General features: G+C 57.9%; 10 protein-coding genes across 10 annotated transcripts; 7 read left to right on the plus strand and 3 right to left on the minus strand.

Moving 5' to 3' along the window:
- Positions 1 to 1,103: 1,103 nt before the first annotated feature.
- VTJ04DRAFT_5532 (uncharacterized protein) lies at positions 1,104 to 6,089 on the plus strand (the record flags this gene model as incomplete). Its single annotated transcript, XM_069363657.1, has 6 exons — positions 1,104 to 1,202; positions 1,652 to 1,821; positions 1,918 to 1,954; positions 2,385 to 3,164; positions 3,225 to 3,509; positions 3,591 to 6,089. The coding sequence occupies 6 exons, from the start codon at positions 1,104 to 1,106 to the stop codon at positions 6,087 to 6,089; spliced, it is 3,870 nt and encodes a 1,289-aa protein (XP_069220481.1).
- Positions 6,090 to 7,200: 1,111 nt separating this feature from the next.
- On the plus strand, positions 7,201 to 8,476 carry VTJ04DRAFT_5533 (uncharacterized protein; the record flags this gene model as incomplete). Its single annotated transcript, XM_069363658.1, has 2 exons — positions 7,201 to 7,675; positions 7,752 to 8,476. 2 exons carry the CDS (start codon positions 7,201 to 7,203, stop codon positions 8,474 to 8,476), a joined length of 1,200 nt encoding a protein of 399 aa, XP_069220482.1.
- A 79-nt stretch (positions 8,477 to 8,555) lies between these two features.
- On the minus strand, positions 8,556 to 9,785 carry VTJ04DRAFT_5534 (uncharacterized protein; the record flags this gene model as incomplete). Its single annotated transcript, XM_069363659.1, has 2 exons — positions 8,556 to 9,587; positions 9,660 to 9,785. The coding sequence occupies 2 exons, from the start codon at positions 9,783 to 9,785 to the stop codon at positions 8,556 to 8,558; spliced, it is 1,158 nt and encodes a 385-aa protein (XP_069220483.1).
- A 958-nt stretch (positions 9,786 to 10,743) lies between these two features.
- Positions 10,744 to 11,042, plus strand: VTJ04DRAFT_5535 (uncharacterized protein; the record flags this gene model as incomplete). The annotated part of the gene is made up of 2 exons (XM_069363660.1): positions 10,744 to 10,858; positions 10,924 to 11,042. The coding sequence occupies 2 exons, from the start codon at positions 10,744 to 10,746 to the stop codon at positions 11,040 to 11,042; spliced, it is 234 nt and encodes a 77-aa protein (XP_069220484.1).
- Positions 11,043 to 11,069: 27 nt separating this feature from the next.
- VTJ04DRAFT_5536 (uncharacterized protein) lies at positions 11,070 to 11,562 on the plus strand (the record flags this gene model as incomplete). Its single annotated transcript, XM_069363661.1, has 3 exons — positions 11,070 to 11,163; positions 11,235 to 11,302; positions 11,410 to 11,562. The coding sequence occupies 3 exons, from the start codon at positions 11,070 to 11,072 to the stop codon at positions 11,560 to 11,562; spliced, it is 315 nt and encodes a 104-aa protein (XP_069220485.1).
- A 160-nt stretch (positions 11,563 to 11,722) lies between these two features.
- Positions 11,723 to 13,432, minus strand: VTJ04DRAFT_5537 (uncharacterized protein; the record flags this gene model as incomplete). Its single annotated transcript, XM_069363662.1, has 2 exons — positions 11,723 to 12,958; positions 13,028 to 13,432. The coding sequence occupies 2 exons, from the start codon at positions 13,430 to 13,432 to the stop codon at positions 11,723 to 11,725; spliced, it is 1,641 nt and encodes a 546-aa protein (XP_069220486.1).
- A 656-nt stretch (positions 13,433 to 14,088) lies between these two features.
- On the plus strand, positions 14,089 to 16,350 carry VTJ04DRAFT_5538 (uncharacterized protein; the record flags this gene model as incomplete). Its single annotated transcript, XM_069363663.1, has 3 exons — positions 14,089 to 14,270; positions 14,317 to 15,940; positions 16,009 to 16,350. The coding sequence occupies 3 exons, from the start codon at positions 14,089 to 14,091 to the stop codon at positions 16,348 to 16,350; spliced, it is 2,148 nt and encodes a 715-aa protein (XP_069220487.1).
- Positions 16,351 to 17,720: 1,370 nt separating this feature from the next.
- VTJ04DRAFT_5539 (uncharacterized protein) lies at positions 17,721 to 18,421 on the minus strand (the record flags this gene model as incomplete). Its single annotated transcript, XM_069363664.1, has 2 exons — positions 17,721 to 17,888; positions 17,957 to 18,421. 2 exons carry the CDS (start codon positions 18,419 to 18,421, stop codon positions 17,721 to 17,723), a joined length of 633 nt encoding a protein of 210 aa, XP_069220488.1.
- Positions 18,422 to 19,676: 1,255 nt separating this feature from the next.
- On the plus strand, positions 19,677 to 20,039 carry VTJ04DRAFT_5540 (uncharacterized protein; the record flags this gene model as incomplete). Its single annotated transcript, XM_069363666.1, has 1 exon — positions 19,677 to 20,039. One exon carries the CDS (start codon positions 19,677 to 19,679, stop codon positions 20,037 to 20,039), a length of 363 nt encoding a protein of 120 aa, XP_069220489.1.
- Positions 20,040 to 20,159: 120 nt separating this feature from the next.
- On the plus strand, positions 20,160 to 23,144 carry VTJ04DRAFT_5541 (uncharacterized protein; the record flags this gene model as incomplete). Its single annotated transcript, XM_069363667.1, has 9 exons — positions 20,160 to 20,376; positions 20,427 to 20,466; positions 20,523 to 20,656; positions 20,709 to 20,719; positions 20,814 to 21,034; positions 21,090 to 21,145; positions 21,195 to 21,338; positions 21,393 to 21,492; positions 21,548 to 23,144. The coding sequence occupies 9 exons, from the start codon at positions 20,160 to 20,162 to the stop codon at positions 23,142 to 23,144; spliced, it is 2,520 nt and encodes an 839-aa protein (XP_069220490.1).
- Between the last annotated feature and the right edge of the window lie 166 nt (positions 23,145 to 23,310).

Consider the following 23,310-nt stretch of genomic DNA (forward strand, 5'->3'; position numbering starts at 1 on the left):
CCAGGACGTCCAAGCCTCATCTCATCTCGGGTCCGGATCTTTCGGAGCTCTCCGTCTCGAAGGTTGTCAAAGCGCCCCTGAATGCTCTCACTCTATGATTGCGCGCTCCAGGACGCCCGAGTGTCATCCCATCTCAGGTCGAGCCTCACTGCCCGTACAAGGACAAGTCTATCCTGAGGTTTTAGATCTCGCGATCTCACCGCCCTCGAAATTTCCCGAAACTCACAGAAGACAGGAAATAAGTTAGTCTGCGCGCGCTGTGGCAAGTTTCTCTTTTCTTTGTTTTCTTCTTCCACCACGAACCGACCATCAACGGGTTCATCCTGAGGGCTTTGGCCTCACAGCCTCACCTCCCTCAAGATTCTGCGACCTACAGAAGGCTGAAAAGAAGTGAGTCTTCTCGCGCTGCGGCAGGTTTCTCTCTTCCTTTTTATCTCCTCCACCACAAACCGACCATAGAGTTCATCCTAAGGTTTTTGGCCTCCCGTTCTCACCGCCCTCGGAATTTTCCGAAACCCACAGGAGGCAGAAAAATAATATAGTCTGCACACGCTGCGGGAGGTTTTTCTTTTCCTTTCTGCTCTTCTTCCACCACGAACCGACCATCACCGCAACCACCACAACCACCACCAACAACAGCAACACCACCACCACCACTACTCCATCGCCATCATCATCACCATCACCGACCTTGTTGTTGTTGGTCGCGCGCACAGTAAGTAAATGATTTTCCCTTTTTGTCTTCATCACTTTCATGATTCCCCCGCCATCCTCGACCGATTCCGCGACTTCCACGAGCCCCGCGACTGGATTCCGCGACTTCGACGGGCTCTGGGATCGGGCTTCCCATCTTCTTCCCACAAGTTTCTCCTCCATTTTCACACTTCCCATCCATCTTCACACTTCCTATAAGTTTCTCTCCATTATCACGGCATCCACGACTGGATTCCGCGACTTCCACATACCCCGCGACTGGATCCCGCGACCTCAACGGACTCTGAGATCGGGTTTCTTTCCGGGGTTTCCACGCGCTCCAAGACCGGATTCCACATCTTCTTCTCACAGGTTTCTCATCCATCTTCACACTTCCCATCCATCCTCACATGTCCTGTAAGCTTCTCCCCAACATCATCTCCACATCCAAGATCAGATTCCCCATCTTCATACTTCCCACGAGTTTCCCCTCCATCTTCACATTTCCTGTGAGTTTCTCTCCATTATCACCACATCCGCGACCGGACCGATCTCCGCGACCGATCTCCGCGACTTCCACGCGCTCAGCAATTGGGTTTCTTTCTGGGATTTCCACACACTCCAACACACTCTCCAAGGTCGGATTTCCATCTTCATACTTCCTATGGATTTTACCCCGCTATCACCACAACCAACTCTCGGTTTTCCTTCTCATCACAACAAAGATACCGCCTCACAGGTTGTTTCCACAAGTTGCGGCTTCCCCAGTGATTTCGGCGACCGACTTTCAGCTTCTTCCTTGCGTCGCGGATTCCCTATTGGCCTCCGCAACCGACTTCGTTTTCTTCCCTATCGCAACAAGCATCAGTCACAGATCATCGGTCGCGGATCATCGGTCGCGGATGACGAAGGTCGCATCCTCGTGTCGCGGATCTCATCCCTTAACCGACAGGAATAGGGGCTGCAACGCGAGCCCCGGACAAGAGACGTTGCTGCCCAGCTCGCTAGCCTCATCCCGAGGTCAACAAGGCTGGTGGCTCATTCCTGGCGTGGGGATGCCCCTGTGGTGGTCTCCTTATGGTGGCTGTCCTTTGGGATCCTATCGTGCGTTGTGGTGGCCTCCTTGAGGTGCTTCCGTTGGCGATCTCCTTGTCGATCTTGAGCCTTGTCGCAACGCCCTTCACGGTTTATAAGGCTAACGAGATATTTTCCAGGTCTTCACAGAATACCAGTTCCCCAGTTCGGTCTGGTCGTTCGTCATGTAAGTCCAATCACCCACAAGACGCCCGCCCCTTTCATTAAAACGCCTGTCGACAATGTATATTCTGCAGCAACTTTGCGTCAAATTAAGCATATATGAGTTATGCTTTTGTGGCCCCCTTTGGGCTGCTCTCCGAGATTTGTTGTTAATATGCTGATTGTTCCGCCTTTCAGACAAGAAACTCCTTTCGCCGCCGCCTGCGCTGGCCTAAGAAGAGGCCATCAGGCATCAAGCTTTTCTTTGTGTCGTTTTAAGAGGGGCAAACGCCCTTAAGCTGTTTGTAAGTCAGCGCCTATTGCTTAATCGAGTATTTACGCAAACAGGTATTGACTTACGTCATGGATAGTAATTTACGCCAACCTACGGCGCTTTTTCCGGCCCGGCGGTTTTTGCCTCGCCCCTGCGCGCCTGTCGGATGTCATCCCGGCAGGTCGAGGGAGGGCCAGCCCCTCGCCGCGAAGGCGACGGGCCGGCCCGGCCCCAACAAACGGCGCCCGCAAGGGTTGCCGATTTTTCTTCCGTCGTCGCGGCTGCAGACCGCGATGACGGCAACGTCGAGACCGAGGGACTGGGGCCCCTCTGGACCTCCTTGACCCCTGGCGTCCAGTACGCCATTGCCCACACCCTCACCCAGCAGGGTCCCCTCTCGCGGGGGGTTACCACGCTGGCCCTCCGTCACTCGGAGACCGTTGGTCTCCTCCACCTCATCGAGGACGAGAGGGCCAAGGCTGCTGGGATGGAGCGGCTTGTGGGGGAGCACGAGGAGCCTGGCACCGTGCCACTCAGCGGCCGGGCGAGCGATCTGATGCCGGTGACGGCATCGATCGGGCGCGCTGAGATCGAGCAGGGCCAGCGGCTCATGCGTGCTCGGGGCTTGGAGGCCGAGGCGGAGTCCTTGGCCGGGTGGTTGGGAGGTGGCGGCTCCTACCACCCCATCGAGATCGACAACGCCCTGGGAGGGTTCCTTGCGGACTTACACCGCTTCCCCGAGGAAGAGGAGGACGGGCCGGCTGTCAGGATTCGCCGGCAAACGGCTCGGGCCATGCAGCGCATGGACGAGCAAGAGGTGCTGGTCCGCCTGGACCCACCCCCCCAGACCGTCAACCCGCGGCGACTCAGCAGCGGGGCCGGGCCACGGACACCATCGGGAGGTGTCGGCGTTGGCGGGTTGCAGGTGCTGTCGGGAGGCCTGCACCCGACAAACTACATAGTCACGGGTCGAAGCGGGCAGCGGTACTCGATTCTCGACAACTCGCCCTGGGCGGATTAGGAGGCCGTCCACAACATGAGTGGGATTTCGAACGAGGTCCTTGCTGAGCTGACCGGTGGTTCCGTGGTTCCGGAGACGGTGGACTATCTCGGGCTGGACGATTTGGAGAACGTGGGTGTGCTGGCTCCGGCTGGGTCGGGCGAGAATCAGGCCGAAGGAAACGACGAAGAGGCCAACGAGACACACCAGCCGCTTCCCGAGCAACAAGATGAAGCCGATATGCAAGCAGCCAACGAGGGCCTCGCCAACTCTATTGCGAGCGCCATACCCTTCGACATGGACTTGGTCAACCTAAGCAACACAGATCCGACTCCCACCCCCTTCCTGGGACCGATCCTGAGCGACAACCAAGAGCCCAGCCCCTAGACCGAGCTGGCGCTTACGGGAGAAACCAGACGGCCCATACAACCAAGTCTCCGGCCTGTTCAAGAGCAGTGGCACCGGACTTACTTCCATGATGACCAGCCGGATCGAGACGAACTGGGAGGAATGCCGATGCATGAGGAGGACGTCTTGCTGGAGGACCCCTTGCTCTCAAATCCACAGACCGAGGAAGCGGAGGACGATGAGGAGAGATGCATTGTCGAGCTGACTGCGGCAACTCGTCAACTGGAGCTTGCGCCGGCGCCTCAAGGAGTTATTACGAATGCCGAAAGCCGTAGCAGAGAGAGTCGGGCTTCGAGTGCCCCTCCTGCGGTGCGAGTGGCTGCAGCCAGCGAGGACACGGCCAACACGCGTCAAAACGTTAACCCGGGGAACCTCCCAGGCGAGCACCAAAGCCCCGAAAACACAACGAATTTCTCTGGTCTCCCGACCACAACCCCGCGCCAGCTGGAAATTCGCCAATTCCCACAACACCTGGCCGCAGACGTCCAAAACCTTGTGGCCCAACACCGCAATCCTCGAGGTCGGCCTCCAGCATCGCAACCTCGCCAACCTCGCCGGAACGTTTCCTTTGCGGACGACGTCGACGACATGTCCGCCAACTCCGACGAGCGCGACGAGCGCAAGGCCGAGGGCGTCGAGGACGACGTCGAGCTGGACGAGGAGCTCGACGAAGTCCCGACCCGCTTCGGCAACCGGTCGCGTCGCATCGACGACGACAGCGACGGCGAGTTCACGATCCGCTCCGCCAGCTCCCGTGCCAGAGCTCGCCAGTCGGTCGGCAGACCCCGCGCCGCCGCCCCTGCGGCGACTGCCACCGATCCGTCGTCGACTGCGACAACGCCGGTTGTCAAGCGAGGCCCCGGTCGTCAAAGCCAAAATCCCATCAGGCTCGTCATCAAGCCGAAAGCGACCGATAAATCAGCTCAAGGAGATGAAGATGCTGCTAATGCGACCAAACAAGTCGATCAGGCCGGTGATGGTGACACAAAGGACAAGGGCAAGAAGAGGCGTAGGGCTGTCGCAAGCTCTGATGAGGACGAAGATGATGACTTTAAGCCCAAGAAGGCCACTTCCCAGCGCACCCGCCACATTTCCGATCCGAATGGGATCCTGAGGACGGTCGACGGCCGCCAGATGCCGCGCTGGCAATTCATGCAAACCTTCAAGCCGCATGAGCGCACATATATGCCTGGCGGCAGTGCTGGTGGCGGCCGCTTCATCATCCATTCCACCGGCGAGGTCTGGATCAGCCAGTCCCAGCAGGGGCAGCGCCATGTGCGCGGTGGTCGCACCCCCGACACGTCGCAGTCACAGCCCGCCAGCGTGCCCACCGGAAATGAACCCGAGACGGATGAGGACTCAGCTCAACCGCAGCAGACCACCGATTCGAAGCAGCCGACCCAGACCGGACCTGCCCAACCTCGCCTGGTCCTGACCCAGCTGACGCCGAGCACGAGTCGTTCGGGAACCGTCCAACCCAGCTCTCCGGCCACCCCGACACCGGCCAAGCGGCTCAAGCTCATTGTTTCTTCGGGTGCGAAAGGCACGTCTCCTTCGGCCGTCAATACCACCAATACCACCAACAGCGGCAATACCACAGGCACTGGCAATACCACAGGCACCACAATCAACCGCCCCAAGGGCAAGCGTGCCTTGACGCAGGAACGCGTCAAGGAGCTGGACGCCAGATGCCGCCAACTCGGCCTGAAGACCCGCAACAAGTTCCAGTCACACAAGAAGTTCCTTGAGTATACTGACTCCATCAAGGCCTTACTTTACCCGAAGCCCGGATCGTCGGCCACGGCTGCCCAGAGACTACCGCCTCCTCGACCCCTTGTGCCTGCATTCAGCCAGAGCATCGTCGACGTGCACAATGAGGCTCAACGCCGGAAGGAGGCTGCTGCCCAAACTGCTGCCCAAACCGCTGCCCAGGCAAATCCCGCCCAAGCTCAGGGACAGACTACAGTTCAGGCTCGCGCGCAGACTCCGACCCAGACCCCCGCCCAAACTCCGGCCCAGACCCCCGCACAAACTCAGGCCCCGACTTCCAGTCAGGATATTGATTGGGACTTAGCGTTGGTCGACCCGGCCGCAGCTTTCGGGATACCGCATCTTCGGCGTCTTCCGCGTCTTCCGCCTCCGCATCTTGCGCAACTTCCGCCTCCTCCGCCCCTTGTGCCTGTATTCAGCCAGAGCATCGTCGACGTGCACAATGAGGCTCAACGCCGGAAGCAGGCCGCTGGCCAGGCAAACCCTGCCCAAGCTCAAGGACAGACTACAACCCAGGCTCTCGCACAGACTCCTGCGCAGACTCCCGCCCAAACTTCAGCCCTGCCTCTCCCTCCCCTTCCGCCTATGAGTTTGTTTACATATATGTTCAGCCCGCCTCCTCTCCACCCGTCCCCCGCGGAGTCCGAGGACCAAGAGGAGGATGACGACGAGGAGAAGGAGGATGACGATGAGAAGGACGGTGCTTAAACCGGCTCGTGATGGAGAGTGCCTGACGTGGAGACCGAGCATATTGGGCGATTGGAGGAGACGAATGAAGAGACGACATGATCATCGAGCTTCGAGAACTTGACGACAAAGGTGGCAGTGGCAACGACAGCCTGGCTGGACGGAATGCGCTCTAGCGCTCAGCGAGGACTTGAGTCCTTTGATTTCCCTGCCGAGCACAAAGGTCGGAAGCGCCATGGCTAAGTTTGATGGGCGTTCAAGGAGGATTTCGAGCAGCCGCCGCAGTGGCAGGTTGATGCGTTGATTTTCGGTTTATTTGATTTGGAACTGTCAAGTGTATGTAAAGGGATGGACATATCGGTAGCAGCATCAAGCTGCATGGTGTTGATGATATTGGGGATCATGGAATTCGGATCATGGATGGGAGATGGACACCAGGACACGGGGATATGGCTCTGTAATGGCCGGATGGCAGCTTGGAGCTTATATATGAGTGGAATTGACAGCAGAGCGCTGAGTTACCAGACGCGTGATGGCATATCGATGAATTGCGACCATGACTGATGGTGATGATGTGAGCGACAGTGGTGAAGTGGTGATGTGAAATCGCGGAAATTTCAAAGCCGCGGGACTTCAGGTAAAACCGCGGATCACATGATGTCGCGAATCATAGGAATTTGCGCGTTCCAGGAAGTCGCGGATTCAGAGGGTTGCGGATGTCAGGAAGTCATGGATGACAGGAAGTTGCGGATCACGTGAAGTTGTATGTTGGGATGAACAAGCCTATGCTTTCTGGCGGCGCGAACCTGACACTGACCCACACACCCCCTCTGACCGCGGTCACCTCAGGGTTGGGGTTGTCTTGGCAGGGGACCAGGGTCACCGGGCGACGCCTTGCCGTCGTCATCTGTCGCTCTCTCGTTCATCTATCAACACCAACCCGAACCTGACCTCCCTAAGCAACGCCTCGAAGGGCTGGAACATCATCTTACGAGCTTACGAGCCAACGTCAATCCCAGTTCACCATTTCTCCTGCATTGGGAATTTATTCCATCTAGGCCTCGGTCTACTCTCCGTCAACCTCGACCACCTCTTCAACCCCTGACCAACCTCGATATCTCCCACCACCGCCATGGCACCACGAATCGAAGCCCAAGAAATCGAGACATACTGGAACATCTTCTCAGCTCGTGCCAACGGCGGGAAGTACCTGACAGGAGAGCAAGCCGCGCCAGTACTCAAGAACAGCGGGCTGCGCGACGACCAGCTCGAGAAGGTCTGGGATCTGGCCGACGTCGACAACGATGGCAACCTCGACTTTGAGGAGTTCTGCGTCGCCATGCGCCTCATTTTCGATCTGCTAAACGGCGAGTACACGGACGTGCCTACCGCTCTTCCCGACTGGCTGGTCCCCGAATCCAAAGCCCACCTCGTCCAGGCCTCGCGCGCTCTCACCGGCAAGGCTGTCCAGTTTGAGCGGGTTGAGGTGGACGATGATGATGAGCCAGGTCTCAAGGATGGCTTCGATTGGTACATGAGCCCTGCCGACAAGGCCAAGTACGAGCAGATTTACCAAGAGGCTCGTGATATGCGGGGGGAGGTGTCATGTAGGTTTCCGCTCTCTACTAGTTGCTCTCTGTCTCTCTCGCTCGCTCCGACTTGACTGACACACCCATTTTCTAGTCTCGGCTTTGCAGGACCTCTACGACTCCCTCGACGTTCCCGACACCGACATCCGCTCCGCGTGGAACCTCATCAACCCGTCCGCCGCCCCCTCCATCAACAAAGACGCCTGCCTCGCCTTCCTGCACATCCTCAACAACCGGCACGAAGGATACCGGATCCCCCGGACCGTCCCTGCCTCGCTTCGTGCCAGCTTTGAGCGCAACCAGATCGACTACCGGGTCGACAGCGCCGCGGCGAAATCCCGCTGGGCGACGCGGCCCGACGACGAGACGTCGACGGGGCGCAAGGCTAAGTTTGGCGACCAGTACCTCACGCGGCTGGGCCGCGGCGGGTTCAAGAGCTCCGGCACCGACTTCAGCAACAGCGCGGCGACTGACGCCGAGTGGGAGGAGGTGCGGCTCAAGAAGCAGCTGGCCGAGCTGGACGAGAAGATCGCCAAGGTGGAGGCGGCCGCCGAGCGGCGCCGGGGAGGCAAGCGCGAGTCCAAGCCGGCGCTGGTCCGGCGCGAGCTCGAGCAGCTCCTGGATTACAAGCGCAAACAGCTCCGCGAGTTGGAGGAAGGCTCTGGGAGGGCAAAGACAGCGGGGAGCCTGCGTGGCGTGGCCGAGGACTTGCAGGCGGTGCGTGAGCAGGTCGAGGGTCTCGAAGCGCACTTGCGCTCGCGGCAGGAGGTGCTAGAGCAGCTGCGGAGGGAGATTGAGGAAGAGAAGGCGTCAAGATGACGAGCAAGGGAAACGACTATTAGAGATTAATCAATACGACATACGCTATGCTAAACCGCTCTCCCGGGTCCCAACTCCATCAAGCGATGTTTCCGTTGATATAGCCCTTCGACATGCCCACTCCCAGGTCTCTGCTCTTGGCCACCTTCACGAGGAATGCCGGCAGAGAGTACTTGTTGTTGATGCGGCCGACGCCAGCCTTGGGGCCGATGGCGCACGCGAAGATGTCCACCTCAGGTGCCTTCCACGGTACCAGCTTCTTCTCGTCCAAAGAGGCCAGCAGGTTGCGAGCCACGCCAGCGGCCTGCCGCTGGGTAATCATGAAGCCGGCACGAGGCTGGCCCACCACGTCACCGGCAGCCCACACGTTGCTCGCGTCCTGGACCTGGAGGAACTTGTTGATGCGGATGGTCCTCCCTGGCTCCGTCAAATATTGAGCGGGAATGAAGTCCGTGTTGGGCAAGAGACCCGTGGTCGGCAAGTACAGGTCCGTCACCAAGCTCTCGCCGCTGCTGAGCTTCAGCTCTGTCTTGGTACCTCCCTCAACTGCTTCCACCGGCGTAGCCGACTCGACGCGGGCATTGTAGTGGATCTTGACACCGATCTTTTCGAGCTGCTTCGCCGCAAAAGGAGCAATGGTGTGGCCGCCGGCCAGCTGACCGTCGGCGGCGAGCAGGTGAATTTCCTTGTCGCCCGAAGACCCGAACGCCGCGCCCAGCTCGCCGGCCACCTCGATGCCCGTGCCTCCGGCACCGCCCACCGTGATGTGCTTCGCGTTGCCGACGGCGGCGGAGACGTCGTTCAGCGCGCCGCGCAGCTCCTCCGAGGTCCCGCGAGCCTTCCACGGCACGTCACCGTCCTGGGGCCGCGAGCCCGTCGCGATCACCAGGTGCTCGTACTTGATCACGCGGCTTTCAGCGGCGTTGCTTGGCAGAACGGTAACCGTCTTTTCGGTAAAGTCGACAGCCTCAGCGCTGCCGACCACCAGCTCCCAGGTCTCCGGGGGGTAGCGGCCGAGGATGTCCCGGATGGGCGTCAGGATCTTGTCAGGGCTGAGCTGGCCGGGGATGATGGCCCGCGGGGCTGCAAGGTTCCAGTAGAAGTGGTCGTTCTGGATAGGTCAGGTAGTTAGAGAATGAAGTTCATATGAATCAATAGACTGGGTCAAGCTATGGTATCGTACCTTGGACACGACAATAACCTTGACATCCTTTCTCTTCTGCAAGATAGCATGGGCGACATGTAGGCCGGCGTACCCGCCGCCGAGGACGACGATGGTCTTGGGCTCGTTGCTCGTTGGTGCACTCATTGTGGCGGCGCTGGGGGAGCTATCAGGATGTGCTTATGGACCTGAGTTATGATGTTGTGGTTGTGGAAGTTAGGAACCCAAGCTTCACATGTCCCTGATATGGAGTTGGTTGGTAGCCAAGAGGAGAACGGAAGTTGTCAGCCATCAGCGCATCCTTCCTCCCTTCCCCGGGGTAGAAATAGTGTGCTATATAAAGGCCCGAGCCGGGTCGCGTCAATCCCACCCGCATGAGCTAACTCACGCAGGGACCTTCTCAGCAACAGCCGGGCTGGGCCTGGTCTGGGTCGTGCTCCCTTGTCTGACGTTCCAAGGTTGGACGGTGAGACATTACACAGCAGAGTGCACGCAGCGGTGGACATGCCTCCTCATGATGGATCATGGGCATCTGGTGTTGTGAGCAATGACAACCCTTGACTCAGGCAGCTTATCTCAATTACTTGGACGCCAGGTGTCTCTACCTTTCTACGACCCATTTCATCGCATCAAAGTCCATCTGGCTTGACTCCAGCCCACAGTCTCACAAGCATCCCAACACATACACAACACAACAATACATGTATAGTACAGACGTATGACGAGAAGGTTCCATGGTACGCCGGAGCAAGGTCCGCCAAGCTCGGATTCGGGACCGATCGGGGAGCAGGGCATACTATACACTATACATACTAAGGTATGGGCGCAAGACCCATGCAGGGGCGGACGGACGTTGCTGTCCATACTGTGTTGAGCAGTGAGGTACCTGAGATTATGTGGTACGTATCTGATTGATGAACTTCGGCTGGAGGCTCTTAGGCATAAGTAAAAACTGAGCGTGCCGTCCGGTCAGACAGCAAACCCACGTTTTCCGATACCAGCCCCGTTGATGCTGTCAGCTTTGTCAGCATGGAGCCAAGCCAAATCACAGTCCAGCTCGGCTGTTGTTTCGCTTGAGGGATCCAAGACACTCAACCCAGTTGGGATGGCGTCCCTGACCAACACCGCGCCGTTCCTGTGTGGCGTCTTGAATCTTGGCAAGTCCACGGGGGCACCAGCGGTCTGGAGGAGCACGAGGAGTGCCGCAGCAGGTGGATCTGGTCACGGGCAATCGGGCGTGGACCCCTCCTGAACCGTGCCTGGAACAGCGGAGCCCCGCGTCCAGGTCTGGGAGGTCACCCCCTACCCCGCCATCTCCCAACAAACGTCTCCAACTTTCTCCTCCCCCAACAACAACGCATCAACACCGTCTACGCCCTGAATACACCGAGAAGAAAACAATAAAGTTCAACAAGAACAACAATAGTCACCATGGTCGCTCAGAGTGAAGCCTTCCAGAAGGCTGTCGTCGACAGCAAGAAGCTGACGTCCAAGCCGTCCAACGACGACCTGCTTGAGATCTACTGTTCGTTACTCAGCACCCGGCATCCGGGACATTCATGGTGTTCATCCTGACTGACAAATATGCGTTTCCAGCCCTGTACAAGATCGGCACGGGCGAGGACATCAGCAAGGCTCCCCAGCCCGGCATGTTTGACCTCAAGGCATGTTCGAACCGCTCAAATCCGGACTCGGGCTCCAAAGCTCGGAGCGCCATCCCGCGCTCAGAAAGCTTTCTCTGTCCCCGCTCTCCCTTGCTGACACACACTAGGGCAAGGCCAAGTACAACGCGTGGAAGAAGGCCGTTGATGACGGCATCACCCCTGAGCAGGCTCAGGAGAAGTACGTTGCCAAGATCGAAGAGATGAAGGAGAAGTACGGCTACGATGCCAACAAGGAGCCCGAGGCCGTGGGTGGGCAATAAATATGTTGTTAGGGTGTCGGGGAGATCAGGGCTTGTTGGCTAGCGCGTGCAGCTGCAGTCACAAGCAGGGCCGGCCGGCCGGTGAATGATGCGTCGTCATTTTTTCGATAGTCTCAGAAAGCCAGTCCGTTTTTACTCTGGGTATCATGAATACCTCCGCTCACTCTACTTTCCAAACCTGCCCCATCCAGTCTGGCTCGAGGTGGTTCATTGTTGCCACCCAAGGAACCTCCGCTTTGCCATACGGACGCAGAGGCAAACTGTATGGCATGCGCAGGGCTACCACGGCCTCTTTCTTGTCTCCGTCTGCTGGTTCTGGAAGGGAATCCGTCCGGAATGTCGCCCGCATCACAGCCTCTTCCTTGTACAGCTTCGGCCAGACTAACACTCCGACTTCATATGATGCCACTCGGACTTCGCCTGACGCAGTCGTGGCCTCCCCCCACGCTTGTTTCGACAGGTTTGCCGACGTGACGAGCGCCCAGTCAATATCGGTTGGCTGTCGTGGGGCGGCATCACTACTGCCGGAGAACCGAATGTACGTTTTGATGTGCGGCGCGGCCCGGCGACGCCCTGCGTTTCGGGCTTCGTCATCGTAGTTGCCTTCACCCTCGCTAGTCCCCGCGTCGTTGGCCCAGTGGCACAGCATGGGCCTCAGGTATGTGAGCTGCTTCGCCTGTTGCGGGGATGCGATCTTGGTATGGATCGATCCCCCTGATACATAACCATCAAGCGAACGGCGAATCTCATCAGCCGTGGGAAACACGACTTTAAATGTCGGTTGGGATTGGAGCGGTGGCCCGGATCCTGCCTCCTGACGAGGACGGCCGCCGGAGAGAGCACGGAAGAACGTGCCCTTCAACCAGGTATCGGTAGGCCCCAGGGTGGCGATGGATGATATCTGGATAGCGATTTCGGCCGGACGTGATGATACGGGGATCGACCGGAGCGCCTTTTCCATCGCAGGCCACCCCCAGAGCCCGGCCGAGCCGTCCACCCGGTGCCGTCCGGGGACACTGGCAATGAGTGCGCCCCGCACCTCGGAGAAATCATACCGAGCCAACCGATCAACAAGAGCTTTACAAGTGGGCCGGCGCGTGTCGTAGGAGCGCAAGTAACGGAGCAGGTCGGCCTTGAAACGTGGACCGCTGCCTATCTCGGCGTTGGCATCGCCCGGCTGCTGGGACATCGGCGGAAGCAGCGGCAGCCGCGGCGAGAGCCAGGCGGCCTGTGTCATATTGGTCCAATCACGAAGGATCATGTTGGCTGTGTGGATGACGACCTGGGCAGTGTCATCATGCCGGAACAACACCATCATCTTGGAGTGGTGCGTGCCGAACATCTCTGGCATGAAAGCCGCGTGCAGTGTCACGTTGGCATGGCGCGACGCGGCGTCCTGGGCACACACAGGACGTCAGATTTGGCCCAGCAGGTAGTATCTATGGTCCCAGGATTTGATACCTACCTGCAAGGCCAAGCGGCTCGGGTCCTCGCGCTTCCAGAATCCATGAACAATGTGCAGCTTGACCAGATGTCGGACATCCTCGTCGAAGGCGGACAGGATGAAATCGATGTCATGCATGTAATTGAACTGCCAGCATTCCGAAATAAGTGGATCCCCGAGGATGTCCTTGAGAGAAATGCAGTCTTTATTCAACTCGGGCGGCAGGTCGCGGATCTTTATGAGCTTGAATGGTGATGGGAAGCATGACGGCGCGGATGATGATTGCTTAGTTTCGGCGGCCTTCTCGACTTCCTCCTGGACAGCTGGCTCTGGTGCCACCAGTCGCCGTTTCTTAAGCGGCGGACTCACGGGATGGTTTAAAGACGTTGGTAACTGGTCCGCAGACGCGGATCTTTTCGAATCCATGGTTGTGATCGGAGAAAATGATGATGGTTGTGTTGCTTGGTTGATCTTTGGTGTTGATGCCTGTGTGTAAATGGACAGCCAATGATTCCGGCACTGGCGGCCAGCTGGCCAGTCAAGCAGTGGGGCTGATGAAAGGCAGGTGGGCCTGGCTGAACGGCAGGAGTCTGGGATGAGGCGTTGGGCTGGGCCTGGCTTGCCTCAAAGACGGGGAGCCAATGACCTGGAACCGGCTCGGCACAGGCCTGGACCCTGAAAGGACTGAAGTGGAGCCCTGGGCTGCATCGTGTCGCGGAATTCTTGGACACGGGGCATCTCCTGAGCAAACCCTCCTGCTCCAGCCAAACCAACATCTGCCCGGTCTCGAGTTCGAGTGACACCCGCTTCTCAGACCAAGCGCACAATCACCAGACAGACCGTCCTCGACACACAGTTTCGTCACACACGAGCGCAGTCATTGTCCGCCTTGTAACCGAATTGCAGCGCCCGGGATCCCGGCTCCGATTCGAGTCCGTACCTACCCAGCACCCTTGCCAGTCCCGATGCCTTGCTAGAGCCGAGAGCTCTCGAACCCAGACTCGGTCAAGACAACCAGTGCCCGCCGCCGGCGGCGAGCTCTCTTGCACGACTGACCCGTGTGCGGCAGACTCACAGCAAAAATGCGGTGGTTCAGTTTATCATTACTCGTGGGCCTGGCGTCCTTGGCCGTGGCCGACGACAGCGAGGCCCGCGAGCCCACCTATTTCAACGGCATCAAGGTGCCGCCCATGCTTGAGCTGACGCCAGACAACTGGGAAAAGGAGATTAAGGCGTCTAAATACATCATCGTTAAGCATTTCAGGTAAGGCGCTCGTGCCACCATGCGACACCTCCGACTGACAACCCAGCCCGTATTGCCCTCACTGCATCGACTTCGCCCCAACCTTCCAGACCCTCTATGAGTTCTACTACACTTCGTCTCCTGGAGGGAACTCACCTGATGCCGACTTTACTACCTTCTACGACTTCCGGTTCGCCGAACTCAACTGCGTCGCCTACAATGATCTGTGTGTTCGCAACAAGGTTACGTCATATCCTTTCACCATCATCTACGAGAACGGAGAGCCCATTGTCACCTTCAAGGGCACCAAGAAAATTGGGGCCCTCAGCAATGCCATTGAGGATATTCTCAACAAGGCGAAGCCCGGTACACGACCTGCTAAGATTAACCTCCCCAATCCCGGCGACAAGTCCGCCCCGCAACCCGAGGCGGAGCCAGCAGCCGACGTGAAGACGCCAGACGACAAGAACAAGCCTGCCGCTCCCAAGCAACCATCGAAGGATGAGGTTACCGATTTCAAGACCCCTGCCCTTGCCACCATGGCTGCCCCGTCGACGGAGACCGGCAGTCCTAAGTATGTGGCATACGAGTTCACGCCGCCAGAAGCGCCCCAGAGGCAGCTGATGCCCAACACCACGCCCAACCCGACCGGCCAGTCGGTGCCCTTGACGGCTGAGATGTTCCAGACCCGCGTAGCCAAGAGCCACGAACCGTGGTTTATCAAGTTCTACGCTCCATGGTGCCACCACTGCCAAAAGCTGGCACCGAACTGGGAGCAACTTGGCAAGCAAACCAAGGGTCGCCTGAACATTGGTGAGGTCAACTGCGAGGCTGAGAAGCACTTGTGCAAGGAACTCGAGATCAAGGGCTACCCCACCATGATCTTCTTCCGCGGCCGTGACCGCGTCGAGTACCAGGGGCTGCGTGGTCTAGGCGATCTTATGCGGTACGCGGACCATGCTGCTGAGGCTGCCAAGGGGGTTCAGGATGTCGATGCCGATGAGTTCAAGAAGCTGGAGGAGAAGGAAGATGTCATATTCCTCTACCTCTACGACCATGCTGCCACGACAGAAGACTTCAACGCGCTGGAGCGCCTGCCCATCGAGTTGATCGGCCGCGCCCGTCTCGTCAAGTCGCGCGACGTTCGCCTGTACGAGCGGTTCAAGATCTGGACCTGGCCGCGTCTTCTCGTCTCGCGCGAAGGACGCCCAACCTACTACACGCCCATGACGCCCCCTGAGATGCGCAACGTCAAAATGATTCGGAATTGGATGCGCCGCGTCTGGTTGCCCCTGGTTCCGGAACTGACGGCGGCCAATGCTCGCGAGATCATGGACGGCCGCACAGTCGTTCTTGGTATTCTCAACCGTGCCGACGAAGACTCATTCAACACGGCCATCCGTGAGATGAAGAGCGCTGCGAACGAGTGGATGGACAAGCAGATCCAGCTGTTCCAGCTTGAGCGGCAGGAGCTGCGCCAAGCCAAGCAGCTACGCATCGAGGAGGCCGAGGACCGTGGCGACGAGCGTGCCCTCCGGAATGCCAAGAATATCCGCATCAACATGAACCTGTCCGATCGCAAGGAAGTCATATTTGCATGGGTTGATGGTGCGTTCTGGCAGCGCTGGCTGCGGAGCACCTACGGCGTGGACATCAGAGATGGCGATCGTGTCATAATCAACGACGAGGATGTATGTTTTCTACGTTCCTGCCTTTTCAAATCCTTGTTTTCCATATGCTAACACCTTTCGTTCTTTAGAACCGCCGCTATTGGGATCAGACGAGCACCGGCAACCCCATCGTCCCCTCTCGCACCTCCATCCTCGAGACCCTGACCAAGGTTACCGCCAACCCGCCCAAGATCAAGCCCAAGCTCACCATCGGCTTCTTCTCCAAGATCATTTTCGACATCCGCACCACCTTCCGCGACCACCCGTACCTCAGCTCGGGCTGCGTCCTGGGCATCGCCTTCGGCGTCTTGTCGATCCTCCGCGGCCGCGTCCGTCGCCCGCGCGGCGTGTTCCTCCGCGATGCGGCCGCGGCCGTTTCTGCGGCCAAGGCGCCGCTCTTGGGGATGGGGAGTATGAGCAAGGCGGACTAATTTGAAGAAGAACAGAGGGCGGTGAATTTGTGAGATGTGAACAGCGTGTGGGTTCTTTTCTTTTTTGATACGCTTGGCTCGACTTGGCTTTTTTCTTTCTTGGGGGTGTGCTTGGGCATGGACCTTTTGTGTGTAACTCTGTCCTGTATAACGCTCTGGATGGGAGGGGCGGGGGATTGGTTCTTGCGTTTGACATGTATCTTGGAACGAACGGACTTGGACGAACGTTGGACTTTGGGTCTGCCTGAATGGGAGTCTGGCCTAGATATTGCATAGTAATAGTGGAAAGGGGGGTTCCTGTTTGAGATTGGGCATGCAACGTGTAGAATGGAGTTGGGCATTGGATAGTCTTTCTACAGGATGGTGTCCATACATGAATACACCATGTGTGAGTGTGGCGGTGGCATGCTTGACTCGAACTCTCTGTGCTCAATTCCGTTCTGAATGAAGGCGGATGACTTATTGTGTTGCAGTAGTTAGCAGGCAGGAGGACGTGCCGGTTCTTGATGTGCTTCCGATGGTGTGCTGATGATCTGCGGTCTGGACCTACAGATCACAAACCCTCGCACCGCAGGTGAGACAGCTCTAGATCACCCTGAACGAAATATAATTGGACTAAGTTGGTGATACCTAAACAAGCTGTCAAACTCTCTCCGGACTCATGCAAAGAGTCTCTCAAGGTCTGGGGGTGGTCGCTCCGATGACGGGCGTCGTTAAGATCACATTGGTAAAAAGTCTTGGCCTCTCCGAGACATACCCGTACCTCCTCTTGTTCGAACCAGTCGGGTACGTCAACTTGGCCCGGCCCCAAGCCTCGACCCCAACTAAGGCATGGTACGTAGTTTGATCTCGGAGACGGCCCCGCGGCTACCGCCGCAGCCGCAGTTTTATTATTCACCAATAGCCGGATCCCTGGGTCCGTATCCCCTTGGCCCGGTCTGGTCATGCCGGTAGTGCAGAGCCCCATCCACTTCTAATCATGGCGGCATGATGGCCCGGCCGCACCATAGGCCGCAGGTCATGTGCGAAGAGAACCTACGTATGTCCTTCGACAGGATAGTTGTAGAGTTGACGCCTTTGATGACACGTCTTCCCAGGTGGCTATCCAAGAACGTCTGTCACTGTAAATAAACACCGGGATTGGCAGACCAAACCAGTACTTTTCGCTCCTTAAATCAACGTGGCCGGGCCTGTAGGTAAATCAACAGCAAGACATTCCCAATCCTGAAGCGTGGGCTTCGTCCATCTAGTTGGTAACCCCCCAACAGATAGTTTTTAAGTTCATCCCCGAACTCCGGAAGTAGAACAGAACACGAGACGATAGAAAAACAACTCTAGAGAGAAACATGCGCGCATCCTGGTGAATGTCGTCATGGTATCGGCTGTCCAGCTGGTAGAAACTCCTTGTAGAAGAAGGTCTCGCCCTTCTTCTTACCGGTAGGCAGAGCACGGCTGAAATGCGGCACCTTGCCTATCTCAACGTATCCAAGCTTCTTGAAGACAATTTCGGCGACGCTATCCGTCTCTGCGCTGACGAGCTGCGGGGGAGAGAGTTAGTTCTGTTGAACTTGATGTTGGACTCTCCCGAGAGCACCGGATTGCTCACCAGTAGCGACCGGCCACGCTTCGCCGCTTCGTACTCAAGAGCCGCAACTAGGGCACGTGCACCACCTTGCCTCCGGTGGCGCCGGTCAACCAAGACGGTGTCGATGCGGGCTCGGAACGAGCCCGTCTCGGACTCGGAAAGCTTGAGCATGGCAAGACCACGCAGGTCGGTGCCCAGGGGCTTCTTCGCATTGGCGGCGGTAGTCATCAAGTTAATGCCCACTCCGGGGGTCGTTGGCGATGATGCCTCAGAAGGGGGGCCCAGCAAGAGCACAATGATGCGCGACCCGCGGTTGGCTTCGGCGATGCGCTCACGCCACCAGGGTAACAACTTCTCGTTGGTGAGGGGCGGTAGGAAGGGCCCGACCATGCCATCGAGGGAGATGCACGAGGCATGGAGGGCGGCCATGTAGGGGACCAGGTGGCCGTGCTGGTCCTGCGAGTAGACGTACGTCATGGATGACATGGTTGGAGAGCTTGAGGTTCACCGACGGTCAAGAGGTGAGACTCGGTAGGAGAGTATGTATAAGTATAGGTATGGCTCCCGGTGTTGATATTCATCGCTAGACCCGGCTGTCAGTTCACACCTTCACCGACCCCCTGTCCTCGCCGCCCACCGTGACTCCTCGTCTCGGTCAAGACCGTCTGAGAGCGCGGGGGGCAGATCAACGTCAGCCAATTGCGTGGGATGGCGGTTAACCCGGATATGGATGGTGAAAATGTCTCAGAGCGGGAGGGAGGGCTCAGGGTTTTGCTTTTTTACTTTTGCTCTTCCGGCCTGGTGGGAGGAGGATGGGGGGTCGCCAGCCAGCGTGGGAGACATAAATCCATGGATGGGGGGTGTGTCCGGAGTCGGTGACATCGTACCTCGTTGGGTGGAAAGCGTCCAGGTTGCGGGCAGGCGAGGTGCATCCGTCTTGTACTAGAGGTCTAAAGAACGCACGGTACAGAAGGTACGCGGTAATGTAGGTACCGGAGTTTGAAGGTCGATATGCGTCGGATGCACGACGGTGCATTTCCCAGCTCACCGGTCGGAGACTCGGCCGCGGGCAAGGTTGCAAGCCGGTGGAGCGTGAAGTAAAGAAACGGGACGGGAGATGGGATCGAGAATGCCAGAATTGACGGGACCTGAAAACTTGATGGCAGCCCCCACTGCCCTGCCGTGACCTGCACTAAACCTGCAACCTGCGAGCCGCGACCTTGGACCTGCGACCTGGAACTTGGACAGCACCTTCCACCAGCCGTGATCTGTCTGTTCCTGCCCCGCCCGGGCACGGCTACGGGCGGGTTCCGGTTGCCGCACTTCACCGACGCAGGACATGGAAACTCGGGACGCCAGGGGTCTTCCTTCTGGTTCAGGTCTCAGAGAACGGATGGAACAGGCTAGTGTGAGCTCTAGCGTTGTCCTCTTTTAGGAATACAGCACATCCACATTCCCATCTTTCCAGGTTTTCACCACCTCTTCTAACCGACCCGGCGTCTTCTGTCCACGAGGCCAGGTCATCTCGACAATGGAACGAGACATCTTGTGCTTGTCACGCCATCTGCGGCATCCGGTTGGCTGCTTGACGCATTCCGCCGGCTCAGTTCTCGGTTGAGTTGGATCCTTGTCCCATGGTTGACATCCATGGATGACCGGGGCTCACATGTCTGACATCCGGCCCGACACCGGGGGCCCGCGCCGAGGTGAGACACGGCCTGGAACGGCACGGCACCATCTGATGGCCCTCTGCACCACTGAAGATGGAGGCTTCGATGAGATCTCTCACTCATCGAGCCCTTGTCCCCTCAGCCCTACGGAATACGTATCAGCGGTCGACGAAGAGCCTCCCGTCAGCGTTTCACCGGCAGTTCACTTCCCCACCCAGACAACACAGGAGGCCTCGACGACGGCGCTCGCTTGCCCCGCTGATTGGTCCCGCCTGGAGCTGGGCACAGTCAGCTCCCCGCTATTGGCGTCTTGCATTGACGTTATCGTGCAGACTACGAGGGTTCTGGTGGACTCGTCGGTGTGTCTTCCAGAGAAAGAGAGAACTGTCCTCCGCAATCATCTTGGAGTCCTCGCGGCCATTTACGGCATTTAACGTTCGTCCCCCACCTCTTGGGCTCGTTTCGTTTCTCTTCCGAACACCCCCCGTCGACACGTGAACACCCCGGATATCTCTACCTAGGTGTGCCCCTGACACCAACCGATCCGATCCGCCATGTCGTTCCATTCGTTGCTGCGAAAGGCCAAGCACACGGTCCAGGACCTGCTGCCCACTACCGAAAAGCACTCCCATACGCACTATGGCCATGATTGCACGACCGATCACGATCACACACACCGGTATTCGTCATTCGCGGATCAGTCCTCTGGACATGTCAAGTGGCACGTCGACGGTGCCTCGTACTTCTGGGCCGTCTCGGTCGCTCTCGAGGGTACGTGATCCCGAGAACACGAGGCCAGGTCGTGCGCTGACCCCCAACAGAAGCTCGGGAGTACATCTACATCTTGGATTGGTGGCTGAGGTAGGCTTGAGCTATACGTCCTGCTGAGCAAGGCCAACCCGTTGACCCCCGCGTAGCCCGGAACTGTACCTGCGGCGACCTCCCGCAAAAAATGAGGCGTACCGTCTCGACTACATGCTCAAGGCTGCCGCCGAGCGTGGCGTCAAGGTCTATGTCGTTGTCTACAAGGAGGTGCCTCAGGCTCTGACGTGTAAGCCTTTTCTCGAGGCCTCATTCTATTGATACCTACTAACAGGTTGCAGTGAACTCGAAAGTAAGCAGCCGAAAGCTACGACCAGCGTATCTCCTCTCTTGAAACTATTCGACCTTCCCTTTCCGATGCTTAAACCCATGACTGACCCCCGCAGCACACCAAGCATGCCCTCGAGGCCTTGCACCCCAATATCAAGGTGTTCCGGTATCCGGATCACTATGTCAGCGGCAACTCAATCGTCACCGGCCTCAAGGAATTAGGAAGCGGTATCAAAGATTTCAGCCTTCAAAAGTTCAGCCTCGCCCGCGCCTCCGAGGACGTTATCAAGAGCCTTTATGGTACCGCCGAGGACGTGGTCCTCTATTTTGCTCATCAGTACGTCCAGGTGACGGCATAGGAAATGTGGAGCCTGGTGCTGACGAGGACATAGTGAAAAGCTGTGCCTGGTGGACGGCAAGGTTGCCTTCATGGGAGGCCTGGATCTGTGTACGTAGTTTGATGAATCCCGGTCCCAGGCACCGCTGACTCGAGACAGGCTTTGGTCGGTACGACACGAACAGTCATCCCATTGCCGACGTGCACCCCGGCAACCTTGATGAGGTTATCTTCCCCGGCCAAGATTACAACAATGCGCGCGTCTACGATTTCGAGGATGTCAACAAGTGGGAGAACAACAAGCGTGAGTATCTAATCCGTGTCTACATTTTTGCCGTGTCGCCGCTGACCCGTCTAGTCGATCGTACCAAGAGCTCCCGCATGGGCTGGGCAGATGTGAGCATCAGTCTCTCGGGCCCCATCGTGGACAGTCTGGCCGCCCACTTTGTCCAAAGATGGTGAGTTCTAGAATAACTACCGTCTCTGAGTTTTTTCTAACCTTACCCTTCCCAGGAACTTCATTTTCAACAAGAAGTACAGCACCCGCGACATTGGCAAATATCAGCTGCTCGAACCCCCCGCTTCGCACCCTCTGCCGCCCGGTCATGACTTGTACGGCTTGCAGCAGCGCTTTACTCGCCACGTCCACAAGTTCCTCGGGGATGAGCAAGCCCCGCCTCATCCGCCACCGGCTGGTGCCCGTATCCAGCTGACCAGGAGTTGCTGCAAGTGGTCTCTGGGCGTCCGCACCGAGCACTCCATTGCCAATGCCTACATGGCTGCGATTCGTGATGCGAAGCACTTCATCTACATTGAGAACCAGTTCTTCATCACGGCCACCTCGGATAAGCAGAAGCCGGTCAAGAACAAGATCGGCCGCGCAATTGTCGACCGTATTGTTCGGGCTCATCATGCGCGCGAACCGTTCCAAGTCTTCGTCGTCATGCCTGCCGTGCCGGCTTTTGCTGGTGATCTGCGTTCCGAGGGCGCCATCGGCACACGTGCCATCATGGAGTTCCAATACGCCTCCATCTGCCGCGGTGGCAGCAGCATCCTTGAGACGCTGCGTCAGTCTGGTGTGAGCGACCCTCATCAGTACATCAACTTCTACAACCTGCGTAACTACGATCGCATCAACACGGGTGCCGCCATGGCCGAGGCGGAACGTCAGAGCGGCGTGCGCTACGAGGATGCCCGTCTTGCCTTTGACCGCCGCTTCACCCGAGAGTGCGGTGCTCTCTCCCCCGTCGAGAGCCAGTACCGTCGCTACCAGGAGGCTGCCTGCCACCTTTCCGACAAGACATGGGACAGTGTCGCTGCTTGCTACATGCACAACGGACCCGACCTGCGCTCCGTCCCGTGGACGGGCGACCCGGAGGCCGAGATCGATGCCTTCGTCACGGAGCAGCTGTATATTCACAGCAAGGTCCTGATTGCCGACGATCGCGTCGTCATTTGCGGATCTGCCAACCTGAACGACCGCTCTCAGGTTGGCGACCATGACAGCGAGATCGCAGTTGTCATCGAGGAAGATCCCTCGGTGTCTTCTACTATGGCTGGCCGGCCATACAGAGTCTCAGCATTCGCCTCGTCCCTGCGTCGCGTGCTGTTCCGTCGCCACTTGGGATTGCTGGCGCACGAGCGTCCCGATGCCCCCAACAGCAACTGGATGCCAGTTACTCACTCACCCAATGAGTATGACTGGGGCTCGCCTGCCGACCGGCTGGTGGCGGACCCGATTAGCCGCCAGTTCCTGGAGCTCTGGCGGTCCACGGCCCGCCGCAATACCGAAATCTTCTCGCGTGCTTTCCACCCCGTGCCTAATGACCAGGTGCGCACGTGGGAGGATTACGATAAATTCTTCTCGAAGCACTTCGTCATACCGGGCGAGAAGGAGGAGCAAGCCGCCGAAGGGTATAAGCAGGGCAAGGTCGACTATGGCCACGTCGTGCGCAGCGAGTTCCCGGGTGGCGTGGCTGAGCTGAAGGAATGGCTGTCCGGCGTGAGGGGCAACCTGGTTGAGATGCCACTCAACTTCCTCGTTGACGTGCCGGATCTGGCTGAGGACGGCCTTGCGTTGAACAGTCTGACGGATGAGCTGTACACGTAAGGTGGAATGGGTGTCATGAAGAGATTAGGTTGATATCGTGATGATATATCTGGGATCTATGGCCTCAAGGAGTTATTGAATCTACCTGTAGTTACTTTGAGTTTGCAATTCTCCAAATATGCGGTTCGCCGATCTGATAGTCCCTTATGTCAAAACAGCCCCAGTA

Source organism: Mycothermus thermophilus (assembly GCF_041956435.1).
Source record: "Mycothermus thermophilus strain CBS 625.91 unplaced genomic scaffold VTJ04scaffold_3, whole genome shotgun sequence".
Classification (NCBI taxonomy): domain Eukaryota; kingdom Fungi; phylum Ascomycota; class Sordariomycetes; order Sordariales; family Chaetomiaceae; genus Mycothermus; species Mycothermus thermophilus.